Source organism: Erpetoichthys calabaricus, chromosome 9 (assembly GCF_900747795.2).
Source record: "Erpetoichthys calabaricus chromosome 9, fErpCal1.3, whole genome shotgun sequence".
NCBI lineage: Eukaryota > Metazoa > Chordata > Cladistia > Polypteriformes > Polypteridae > Erpetoichthys > Erpetoichthys calabaricus.
The window spans coordinates 193,818,919-193,832,291 of record NC_041402.2 but is presented as its reverse complement, the minus strand read 5'-3'; the positions used below and the strand labels follow the sequence as shown (position 1 = coordinate 193,832,291).

Here is a 13,373-nt window from a genome sequence, read left to right as displayed (position 1 = left end):
CACTCTGGTCATGTGATGCAACTTGGAGGAAAAGACGTATAAAAGTCACACTTTGTCAAAACAAGTTCAAATCAAATGACCCCCCCCCCCCCAACAAACAAAACAAAATACACATAATAAATGGTAGAGTGGTCACCTCTAGGAGTCGCAGGCCATGCACTTCTGTAACTTAACACAACGTCAAGTAAAAGTTACGCAGCCCTTGAGGCCAACAGAGCCCAGGATGATCCAAGGCCAGCTGACCTGCCATTCCAGCCCACGATCAGCAGGAAATATTCCACATTCGATTTCGCGCAGTGCCCACAAAATCAAAATATGGTCCTGGAAATGTCTAATTCCAAAATGACATCCCTGCCTAATGCTTGACCCGCTTTTGTTTTCTTGTTGTTCCTCCCCAGAGTTCGCCAATTCCGTCCACTTAATTTCTCCACAATAACATCAAGTTGAGTTCTGATGGTCCCTAAAGTCCTCCTGTCCACCACACTACTTGGTCCCTTATTCCACGTTGTCTGTGGTTCTCATCATCCAACTGAAGAGGACTTGCATTTTAAATTCAGTCCAGAACAACAAAGCCTTTCATTTTGTGGGAAACTCTTCCCTTAAGCATTTCCCACATAACCACAACCACCGTACAAAGCACGGCACACACTTCTGTCTGTCTTTGTCTTCTTCATCTCTCTCTCTCACTCTCTCTCTCCTTCCTCCCAGCAAGCTTCATCTTCTCTCCCCAGACTCAGCCCTCTAGAGCTGCAGCAGTGTGACCCCTCAAGAGTACCTCCAGTGTCCCGTAAACAGCACCTCCGAGTTAGTTGACAAAGTTGGGCTTCTCAGTCCCTGAAGCACCCCCTGGCAGCACCTCTGGAACCCAACAGGGCTCAGCCAACAAACTCCAAGTCCCGGTGTGCCCGGTGGGAATACAGGGTGGTCCAGATCTAATTATGCAACTGTTCGACTGGCAACCGTCTCTCCGCCATTTCGGAATGCAGGGCAGGTGCTGCCATTTATTGGCAACAAAAATAATTCTAAGTGAAATCTCCATGTGCAGGGCAGGTGCTGTGAATTCTCTATGTAATAAACTTAAGTTACAGGGCAATGAAAATTGCATAATTAGATCTGGACCACCCTATACATGATGCTGCAGCAACCCAGGGGGGCTGCCACCTAGTGATCAAGGGAGATAATGTCTCTGTGCATGTTCTAACGCCTGGTCCTTCCATTACGATGTCGTCCCGACTGGGCAAGGATGCCATCCAACTGCCACAACAGCAACCCCACCTCCTTTTGTGTTCTGTCTGTCCTTCCTGATAAACGTCTGCCCTCTCTATGCCCTACTCATTGCCATCTTTGTTATGTAACCAGGTTGCCGTTATTGCTGTAATATCATAATTCTGCTCCTCTCCTTATGACTCCAGCTCACTTGTTCAATCTCCTTGTAACGCGTTAGTCGTTTTACTTTTGGCTGAGAGTTTACCTTCCATTTTTGCACAGCTGTTTGTTCCTCCATGTTGAGTTCTAAACCAGGCCCGTCCTGAACTCCCAGCCCACCATTCCCTAGCTTGTCTTGCACTGCCACACTATGACTTGAATGTTTTTGTAACAAATCTTATTTTCTTCTGCAGTGAGACACGTGGCTTCCAGTATCCCCCCAGATGGCGGAATTGTGGGCAACACCTCGGCGTTGATAGTTTCGGCCTTTTACGACGACCGCCTCGTCCTCCTCGGTCCTCCTGTGGTTCGCATCATTGGGATTGTCAACCAGAGTCTCCACGAATCACAACGGGAAGAATTCTTCTGTCAGTTAGAATGTGGGAGTGGGACCTTCTCTGTTCAAGCTTGGATGGAACCTCATGAGGACACCTTTAGCTCTGGATACGGGGTAGTGGACCTGCTCTGTGAGGACCCGTGTGGAGCGGGCCCTCCGATGAGAGTTACACTGAGTTCAGATACAAACGGGATGTCTTCAGCCCTCCATGTTCTCAACACCAATGAAAAAAGACCCCCCAGACCACAGTGGAACTTCACTGTATGTGTCGCTGAAATCCTGGGCAATGAGAACAATGTCCTACAGCTCGTCCAGACCCTAGAGATGTACAGACTCCTGGGAGCTGCAAAGATAATCCTGTATAATGTGGACTGCTCTGATGAGGTAGGGGATGTTCTCGAGCTCTATGCTGCACAAGGCTTCGTGGAAGTAATGGACTGGGCGAAGGTTTTTGATTCTATAGCATCCTTCACGGACAAAGCCAGGACACGATACCTTGCAAAGACCCTGGCCCAGCATGACTGCCTCTATAGGAGTATGTTTTTCAGCACCTATGTGGTCTTTAATGACCTGGAGGACATCATTCTGCCTTATAGAAACCACACATGGGCTGATATGATTGCCTCCCTCAACAAGGGGGATGTCTTCCTTTTTAAAAGCCATGTTTTCCCCAATAGTGAATTCAGAGACCGCTTTCATGTTGAGGAATGGGCCGCCATCCCTGGAGTCAGCCTTCTGCATCACATCTACTGGGAGGAGGGCCTGGCCGATGGAGATGATCTCAAGATGATGGTAAACCCCAGAACCGTCACCCGCACCTCGACCCGCTCCATTTTAAACTTAAAAGGACAAGTGGTGGAGGTGCCGGGCGAGCTGGCTCTGGTGCACCGCTGCCAGAGGGTCCCATTGAACAGGAGGGGTCTGGTCAGCCAGCCAAGGATCCTGAACTTCAGTGCTTCTCTCGTGAGAAGTGTAAACGCCACGCTGAAGAGACGGTGTGAAGGTAACGCAATGTCGGCCTTTGGGTTCGGATGCCAACCTCTGTGTTTCTGTTTATAGCTTTGCTGTTGCACATGTTTTTAATTTTTCTTTTTAGCATTTGAAACCAAAACTACTAAGACCGAAGTGACAGCCAGTCATCGTCCAACCCACTGTATCCTAACACAGGGTCATGGGAGTCTGCTGTTCCCAATCCCAACCAGCACAGGGCACAAGGTAGGAACAAGCCCCCAGGGCAGGGTGCCAGTCTACCGCAGGGCACACACACCCACACACCAAGCACACACTAGGGACAATTTAGGATCACCAGTGCACCTAACCTGTATGTCTTTGGACTGTGGGAGGAATCAAACGCAGACACGGGGAGAACATGCAAACTCCACGCTGGTAGGACCCAGGAAGCGAACCCAGATGGGTCTCCTTACTGCGCTACCACTGCGCCACCATGCCGCCCTAAGACCAAAATGTGATTAAAAAAAAAAACGAAGTGAAAGAGCACACGTTAAAGGTTCGTAACGTAAAGTACAACAACCACAACGACAACATTTATTTGTAGAGCACATTTTCATATAAATGATGGAGCTCAAAGTGCTTTACAGGATGAAGAAAGAGAAAAAAGATAAAATATATTAAAAAATTAAATTAGGCAATATTAATTAACATAGAATAAAAGTACTTTGAGAGGCTGTTGAATGAAGAGAATGAGAGAGAGAAGAGGTTGGATGATGTGGAGATAGGGAATCAGGAGGTGCAATGGATTAGCAAGGAGAAAGTAAGGACAGCGATGAAGAGGATGAAAAATGGAAAGGCCGCTGGTCCAGATGACATACCTGTGGAATCATGGAGGTGTTTAGGAGAGATGGCAGTGGAGTTTCTAACCAGATTGTTTAATGGAATCTTGGAAATTGAGAGGATGCCTGAGGAGTGGAGAAGAAGTGTACTGGTGGGCCGATATTTAAGAATAAGGGGGATGTGCAGGACAGCAGTAACTACAGGGGGATAAAACTGATGAGCCACAGCATGAAGTTATGGGAAAGAGTAGTGGAAGCTCAGTTAAGAAGTGAGGTGATGATTAGTGAGCAGCAGGATGGTTTCATGCCAAGAAAGAGCACCACAGATGTGATGTTTGCTCTGAGGATGTTGATGGAGAAGTAGAGAGAAGGCCAGAAGGAGTTGCATTGCGTCTTTGTGGACTTGGAGAAAGCATATGACAGGGTGACTGAGAGGAGCTATGGTATTGTATGAGGAAGTCTGGAGTGGCAGAGAAGATACGTAAGAGTTGTACAGGATATGTACGAGGGAAGTGTGACTGTGGTGAGGTCTGCGGTGGGAGTGACGGAGGTAGGATTACATCAGGGATCTGCTCTGAGCCCTTTCTTATTGGCAATGGTGATGGACAGGTTGACAGACGAGATTAGACAGGAGTCCCCGTGGGCTGTGATGTTTGCTGATGACATTGTGATCTGTAGTGAGAGTAGGGAGCAGATTAAGGAGACCCTAGAGAGGTGGAGATATGAGAGGAGAGGAATGAAGGTCAGTAGGACCACCAAGACAGAATACATGTGTGTGAATGAGAGGGAGGTCAGTGGAATGGTGAGGATGAGGGGAGTAGAGCTGGTGAAGGTGGATGAGTTTAAATACTTGGGATCAACAGTACAGAGTAATGGGGAGTGTGGAGGAGAAGTGAAGAAGAGAGTGCAGGCAGGGTGGAGTGGGTGGAGAAGAGTGTCAGGAGTGATTTGTGACAGACGGGTATCAGCAAGAGTGAAAGGGAAGATCTACAGGACGGTAGTGAGACCAGCTATGTTATATGGGTTGGAGACGGTGGCACAGGAGACAGAGCTGGAGGTGGCAGAGTTAAAGATGCTAAGATTTGCATTGGGTGTGACGAGGATGGACAGGATTAGAAATGAGGATATTAGAGGGTCAGCTCAAGTTGGACGGTTGGGAGACAAAGTCAGAGAGGTGAGATTGCGTTGGTTTGGACATCTGCAGAGGAGAGATGCTGGGTATACTGGGAGAAGGATGCTAAGGATAGAGCTGCCAGGGAAGAGGAGAAGAGGAAAGCCCAAGAGAAGGTTTATGGATGTGGTGAGAGAGGACATGCAGGTGATGGGCGTCACAGAGCAAGATGCAGAGAACAGAGAGAAATGGAAGAAGATGATCCGCTGTGGCAACCCCTAATGGGAGCAGCTGAAAGAAGAACGAGAATTAACATAGAATAAAAGTAAAGTCCGATGGCCAGGGAGGACAGAAAAAAACATAAATAAAACTCCAGACGGTTGGAGAAAAAACAATCTGCAGGGGTCCTGAGGCCATGAGACTACACAGCCCCCTCTAGGCATTCTACCTAACATCAATGACCTCAATCAGTCCTCATTGTATTCGGGGTTCACATGGAAGAACTTGATGATGACGGTCATGTGGACATCTGGCCTTCAATCCATCGATGTAGGGACATCACAGTGTTTTGATCAGGTGGTGGTGGTGGTGCAGACCACCACCACAGAAAACCAGAAAAAGAACAGCAGAGAAAGTAGGGGTTAGTATGGATTGTGGAGCCACCAGGAATGATAATGATCCTCACATGTGGTGCAGTGGTAGTGCTGCTGCTTTGCAGTAAAGAGACTGTGGAAGATTGTGGGTTCGCTTCCCGGTTCCTCCCTGTGTGGATAGCACTTTGAGTACTGAGAAAAGCGCTATAGAAATGTAATGAATTATTATTATTATTATTAATGGTAAGTAAATGCATATGAAGAGTATCAGGATTAAACTAAAATGAAGCTCTGAGAAAACCATGTTAAAATAATGAGTGCTCCACCGTATTAGCCTGGCGAATTTGTATCGGTGAACTCGTATTCCAGATTTAAGGTGCATAACAGCAGAAGGCCGCCTCACCACTTCTTTTAAGTTTAGCTCTTGGAATTCTAAGCAGACCCATATTTGAAGATTTAAGGTTATGACTTGGAGTGTAAGGTGAGAGACATTCTGAAATACACGACAGAGCAGATGATTGAAGGCTTTGTAAACCATAAGCAGCCATTTAAAGTCAATTCTAAACGACATGGGTAACCAGTGTAGTGACGCTCAGACTGGAGTGATGTGCTCGGATTTTCTTTTCCTAGTTACGATTCTGGCAGCTCCATTCTGCACTTGTTGTAATCGATTGATATCTTTTTTTTTTGGTGGTCCTGAGAGGAGTGCGTTACAGTAATCTTGTCAACTGAAAACAAAAGTGTGAACTCATTTTTCAGCATCTTGAAAAGATATAGGAGGTCTAACTTTTGTTGTATTTCTTAAGTGAAAAATGCTGTCCTAGTAATCTGATTAATATGTGATTTAAATTCAGGTCCGACTCAATAGTTACCCCTAAATTCTTTGCCTCCGTCTTGACTTTTAAGCCTAATGGATCAAGTTTATTTCTAATACCGTCATTATATCCATTTTTGCCAATCACTAAGATTTCTGTTTTCTCCTTCTTTAGTTTGAGGAAATGACTGCTCATCCATTCAGAAACACAAGTAAGACATTACAATACAATACAATACAATTTATTTTTGTATAGCCCAAAATCAGGCCCTGCCTCTTAACAGCCCCCCAGCCTTGACTCTCTAAGAAGACAAGGAAAAACTCCCAAAAAAAAACTAGTAGGGAAAAATGGAAGAAACCTTGGGAAACGCAGTTCAAAGAGAGACCCCTTTCCAGGTAGGTTGGGCATGCAGTGGGTGTCAAAAGAAGGGGGTCAATACAATACAATACAATACAATACAATACAATACACCGAACAGAACAAATCCTCAATACAGTATAAGATTTGGATATGTTTAGAGTCCTGGAGACCTCATCCATCAAGCTGCCTCTCCCATTTGGCCATTCACTGACATTGGGGTCAGTGAATCAAGAGAGTCGGGGTCATCAGGTGCTATTGATAAATACAGTTGAGTGTCATCAGCATAACTGTGGTAACTCGCGTTATGCCCCGAGATAATCTGACCTAATGGAAGCATGTAGATTGAAAAGAGCAGCAGACCCCGGAGAGACCCTTGTGGACCACCATATAGAATATCACATTTCTTTGGAGTATAATTAACACAACTAACAACTGTTATTGTAACGTAATGTAAATCCTTTTGAGAAACTGCCGCTGCAGATGTTTGGGCTCTGGGTTCCAGAATCTTCCATTGTGTGCATGAGAAGCACATTCAGGATACACATCTGTGCACATTCGAGTAGGATTTGGATCACTCGCCAAACGAATTTGAACAGTTCAATGGAAATAGTGGTCCTGAAGCAACAATTGAAATCATGTCACTTTTAGCCGCAGTCCAAGTGTAGCGGTAGCAGCTGGCCAGAATGTATAGGCAAGGTCACTTCAGGGAAATGCAACGGTGCCATCCCTTTGAATCTGCAAATGTCACAGCCAATAGTCTCCTTAAGTGCCCTGGAGCTCAAGCACATCCACACTTGTGACTTAAAATTATAAAAAATACCCCACGGCCTACAAGTGCCCAGCGTGTTCCATTGTAACGTGACGATGAGAAGTGATTCGTTGCTTTCCAGGTGAAAAAAAAAATCTTACAGGAATAGACAAAAACTCGACAACAGGAGGGATGAAAATTGAAAGGATCCCACGTGAGAAGGACTTGGGAGTCACAGTGGACTTCATACTGTCAACATCCAGACAGTGTTCAGAAGGATAGCAGAACATCAGGTCATATAGCGCCTTGACGTGTGGAGTGCAAGTCACAGGAGGTTCTGCTGAGGCTGGTGAGGCCTCATCTGGAGTCCTGTGTGCAGTTTTGGTCTCCAGGCCACAAAAAGGACATAACAGCACTAGAGAATGTCCAGAGAAGAGCAACTAGGCTGATCCAGTGCTACAGGGGATGAATTATGAGGAAAGATTAAAAGAGCTGACATAATTAAGAGGAGACCTGACTGAAGTGTTTAAAATGATGAAGGGAATTAGTCCAGTGGATCAAGACGGTGACCTTAAAATGAGTTCATCAAGAACATGGGGACACAGCTGGAAACTTGTGAAGGGGAAATTTCAGACAAGCATTAGGAAGTTCTTCTTCACACAGAGGAGCAAAGACAAATGGAATAAGAGACAAATAGCATGTTAGTAAATGTAAAGTATTAAATGTAGGAAGTAAAAATGTTAGGTTTGAAAACACACAATGGGAGGTCTGAAAATCGAGAGTCCACCTTATGAGAAGGATTTAGGAGTCGTAGTGGACTCTAAGCTATCAACTTCCTGACAGTGTTCAGAAGCCATTAAGAAGGCTAACAGCATGTCAGGTTATATAGCGCCTTGACGTGTGGAGTACAAGTCACAGGAGGTTCTGCTCAGGCTTTATAACACACTGGTGAGGCCTCATCTGGACTACTGGGTGCAGTTTTGGTTTTCAGGGTACAAAAAGGACACAGCAGCACAAGAATAGGTGCAGAGAAGAGTATCTGAGCTGACTCCATGGCTACAGGGGATCACAATCTGAATCAGATTTATTGGCCACATATGCATGAAAATAAAGGAATTTGACTACGGTTTTGGTGACTCTCTAAATGCAAGCTACACACGTCAGTTAATCACACACCTGAGATAAAAAAAAAACACAAGACATATAATGTAAATGTATATATATATACTAGGGGGGCTTCACTCGCCAACCCCCCTGCCTGCACTACATGCCAGCCACTTCTCGTCTCTGCCACTCGCGTTTGTGGATTTCACTTTCACCAAACAACAAATCTTTTAATTCTTGTGGATACGCATCTTCATTGGGAAGAAACACTACTTTTTTTTCCCTGATGGCAACTCGAATTAGATGATCTACAAGTCACCGACTTAAAGTTTAAATCCAAACAATATATTCAATCTCTCTTCGCTGTTCTGTTATTTCAGCAAGTAATAATTTCCATTTGTTTGCACTAATGCGATCTTTACTATGAATTTTTTGAGACTTTCGAATTTTCATACTTCCATTATCTCTAACCTGCTCTACATGTGTATCACGCCAACGTTTTTGAATTCTTTACAACGTTCTACTTTGTCATCTACTTTTTGTCTTTTATTTCCAGCCCTGTGTGGTTAAGTCTCTTGGCACAAAGTCTTGTCTCACCAGACATGAAAGTACCTCTCTGAAAACGTCACGTCTCGTCTCTGTTCCCAGGGTTTTTTTATTATTTTATTATTTTTTTATAAGCCCTTATTGCTTAAGTGACATTTTGATGCTTCATTTTAGTAGTCCAGCTTGTTAAGGTTCCCCACACTTAATTGCTTACTTCAGTCTTAATCAGCTGCATTCACTGTTTTAATGGCACCTTATTAGCAATAAGATGTAAATGACAAAGCAGCCAGCAGTTCACCATCCTGCTTGTTTCCATTTATATCTCTCTGAGTTCATCATGCACTGTTGGATTTAATAAGACACTTAATAGAAAATGTGACACACTGAAAATGATCCTTTTTAGGTTTCAAATCATTTGGATGATATCCTACAATAGAAGACCTTAGATAGATAGATAGATAGATAGATAGATAGATAGATAGATAGATAGATAGATAGATAGATAGATAGATAGATAGATAGATAGATAGATAGAGTGAAAGGCACTATATGATAGATAGATAGATAGGGTGAATGGCACTATATAATAGATAGATAGATAGAGTGAATGGCACTATATAATACATAGATAGATAGAGTGAATGGCACTATATGATAGATAGATAGATAGATAGATAGATAGATAGATAGATAGATAGATAGATAGATAGATAGATAGATAGAGTGAATGGCACTATATAATAGATAGATAGGGTGAATGGCACTATATAATAGATAGATAGATAGATAGGGTGAATGGCACTATATAATAGATAGATAGATAGAGTGAATGGCACTATATAATACATAGATAGATAGAGTGAATGGCACTATATGATAGATAGATAGATAGATAGATAGATAGATAGATAGATAGATAGATAGATAGATAGATAGATAGATAGATAGATAGATACTTTATTAATCCCAAGGGGAAATTGACATACTCCAGCAGCAGCATACTGATAAAAAAACAATATTAAATTAAAATAAATTAAAGAGTGATAACAATGCAGGTATAACAGACAGTAACGTTGTATAATATTAACGTTTATTCCCCCCGAGTGGAATTGAAGAGCCGCAAAGTGTAGGGGAGGAAATTGCAGAGCAACAAAGCATAAAATTAAATAAGGTCTGAGATTGACAAGGACTGGTTTCTAATTGGGTTGGAATGAAAACCTTTAGCCACTGTGGCTCTTCAGGACCGACATTGCCCACCCCTGGTATAGAGTAATGCCCAAGATGGCATTCGTTTACAAAAACAAAAAACTTCATGGTTAATACTACAAGAATCAACATATTTTAACATTTCGGAGGAAAGTAAATTACAGCTCATCTCTCCTGAAACGTCAACAGTGCACAAATGTAACAATATGTTCATTCGTGAACAGCTAACATGGCCATAATAGCGCATTTGCAAACTGAACATTAATATAAGTTGCAATACTGGCTAAGATATTCAGCTACATTGAACGCTGCAAAATGGAGAACAACTTACTTTGTTAGTAACGCACAACACACAGTTACAAAAGGTAGCAGCAAACTACAGCGTGAGCCAAAATGAAGTCACTGTAAAAAATATCAGTAAATTTAATGGTAAAAATACTGTAAATTGTGAAAGTAAAATGCCTTTTCTGAAATAAAGGGAAGTTGCCTTATGTTCCACTGAAAATTACCTGTATATCTTAAATAATACATTTCATTATTTTTTACAGCCAAGTTAAAAGGGCGGCACGGTGGCGCAGTGGTAGCGCTGCTGCTTTACAGTTAGGAGACCCGTCTGGGTTCGCTTCCCGGGTTCTCCCTGCATGGAGTTTGCATGTTCTCCCCGTGTCTGCCTGGGTTTCCTCGCACAGTCCAAAGACATGCAGGTTAGGTGCATTGGCGATTCTAAATTGTCCCTGGTGTGTGTGTGTGCCCTGTGGTGGGCTGGCACCCTGCCTGGGGTTTGTTTTCTGCCTTGCGCCCTGTGTTGGCTGGGATTGGCTCCAGCAGACCCCGTGACCCAGTAGTTAAGTTGGATAATGGATAGATGGAAGTTCTGTAAAATCGATATTTTTTACTTTCAAAATATGCTACACAACGTTTACTGATACATTACAATTACACTGAAAAAAAATCAGTTAATTTTACAGTGTAAAACTGTTAAATAGCAAAGGCAAACAACAGTAGAAGTTAAACGGTGAAGCGCAGTTTCAGTAACGCCGAAGTTATATTTGCATAAGGACACGCCCACTTTTACCGTATTGTTCTGGTGATCCGCATACCTTTACACAGTACGGGAAAAACATTCAAGTTAGCAGACTTCTTTTTCTCTGCGTGCTGAAGGTTTTTTGAGGTTATGGAAGCTGATTTATGGTGGGTTATTTTCGATAAGCTGGCACACCTGTAGGACACCAAACACCACCAAAGCAGACTTTACTTCTCCACCAGGCAATGTGTCGTATCTTCCTTAAACACTGAATTGTTTTCAATGTGTATAATTAAATGGTACATGTTTGTTACTGGTTGTTGTTACTTTACTGATACAAACTGGGGTTTGACCCTGACAATACTTTCTAATGGTTTATTGATTGGCATTTTTATTACAGTGCATGGATTTCTGGTTATGGTTAAACGTTCCCTTCTGCTGGAATGTGTTGTAAAGAAAAAAATAGTTATTTACTACAAATTTACACCGCAGACCTAAAAAAACGCGTTTCTCCCCTCTGTTTGAACAGGAAATGCGCCAATTCAGCGATTTTCACTATAAAAATGATGGTGGTGGGCACATTTATTTTATGTTATCATTTTCTGCGGTGGGCTGGCGCCCTGCCCAGGGTTTCTTGCCTTGTGCCCAGTGTTGGCTGGGATTGGCTCCAGCAGACCCCCGTGACCCTGTTGTTTGGATATAATAATAATAATAATAATTATTATTATTTTTTTGTTTTACTTTTCATGATCCCCTGACTGCAGGTCCCTGTTCTGATGTATCCACAGGTGTAATGCTGCCCCCTACTGGACTGCCACATTTCAACATGTATTTTCTATTTGTTTGGTCAACAGAGAGAGGCCCACTCCCCCACGTCCAGGATCCCCCCGAGTTCAGGCGTGTCGAGGACATCAGAGCCTACGTGATTTCCGCCTATTTTGACGACAGACCCCTCGTTGGCAGCACTCCTGTGCTTCGAATTCTTGCAGTTGTGAATCGGTCCGATTTCGAATCGCAGCAGTTGACGCTCCATTGCCACGTGGAGTGTGAGAGCCAGGCGTGGTTGTCCAGTGAAGTCCACGTTGAGGTCCATCAGGATCATTTTCAATTTCCCTACGGCTTGGCCGACCTGCTCTGCAAGAACCCATGCGGCATGCTTTCTGTGAGCAATTTGAGAATCAGTAAGCATCCTGACGTGGGCTCACCTGGCATCGCCCTAAAGCTTCTCAACACGAGAGAGTCGAGACCACCGAAGCCCGTGCGTCAGTTCACTGTCTGCCTTTCCACCATGTTTAGGTACAACAACGTCCTCCAGTTCCTTCAGTCCATGGAGATGTACCGCTTGCTGGGAGCTGAAAATGTCTTCATCTACAAAACCAGCTGCTCGGACGAAGTGCAGGGGCTGCTGGACTTCTACTCCAGAGAGGGCTTTGCCGTCGTCTTCAACTGGACTGTGGATTCGTACCTTAATGAATCGGCCAGCTGGCAGCCACGGCCTGGAGAAGAGCTGCACTACCATGGACAGACGGCCGCCCTTAATGACTGTCTTTACAGGAACATGTACGCCAGCGAGTACGTGGTGTTTATCGACTCTGACGAGATCATCATGCCCAGCAGACATGGCACCTGGGCAGAGATGATAGACTTCCTCAGCCTGATCCACCACCCATGGACAGTTTTCTCCTTTCAGAACCATCTCTTTCCCAGCAATAGGCACAGCCAGCCCTTTGAAGTTGAGGAGTGGGACGACCTTTTGGGGGTCAACATCCTGAACCATGTCTACCGGGAGAAAGAGCAGCAGACGTTTGACCCAAAGAAGATCATAGTGACGCCCCAGGCTTGTGTCAAGGTCTCTGTTCATGCAGTGATTGAGCCTTGGATTCAGGGAATTGTGGTGGACACCGAGGTCGGCTTCCTGCACCACTGTCGGGGGTCACACCTAGCCCCCTCGCACCACAAGGACGGCAGGCTGCTGCATTACAAAGATGAACTCATAGAAAACATCAGAAGGGTCCTGGGAGATGTTTTCAAGGGTAGGAAACTGGAGTGGGAGGGGGGCATCTGTAAGCATTTCTAGAAACTTCTTCATTCTGAAGCACCCAGCCTTACTATATCACCATAGCCGAAAAAGGCATAACCTGAAAAATGAAAGACCAGGGGCCTCATGTATAAACGGTGCGTACGCACAGAAATGTTGCGTACTCCCGTTTCCACGCTCAAATCACGATGTATAAAACCTAAACTTGGCGTAAAGCCACGCTCATTTCCATGGTACCTCATACCTTGGCGTACGCAATTTCTACGCTCGGTTTTG

General features: G+C 44.2%; 1 protein-coding gene across 1 annotated transcript; it reads left to right on the top strand.

The window, feature by feature from the left end:
* The first annotated feature begins 1,199 nt into the window (after positions 1 to 1,199).
* LOC127529236 (uncharacterized) lies at positions 1,200 to 13,136 on the top strand. Its single transcript, XM_051932259.1, has 2 exons — positions 1,200 to 2,765; positions 11,914 to 13,136. The coding sequence occupies exons 1-2, from the start codon at positions 1,838 to 1,840 to the stop codon at positions 13,134 to 13,136; spliced, it is 2,151 nt and encodes a 716-aa protein (XP_051788219.1). The 5' UTR covers positions 1,200 to 1,837.
* Positions 13,137 to 13,373: the final 237 nt, after the last annotated feature.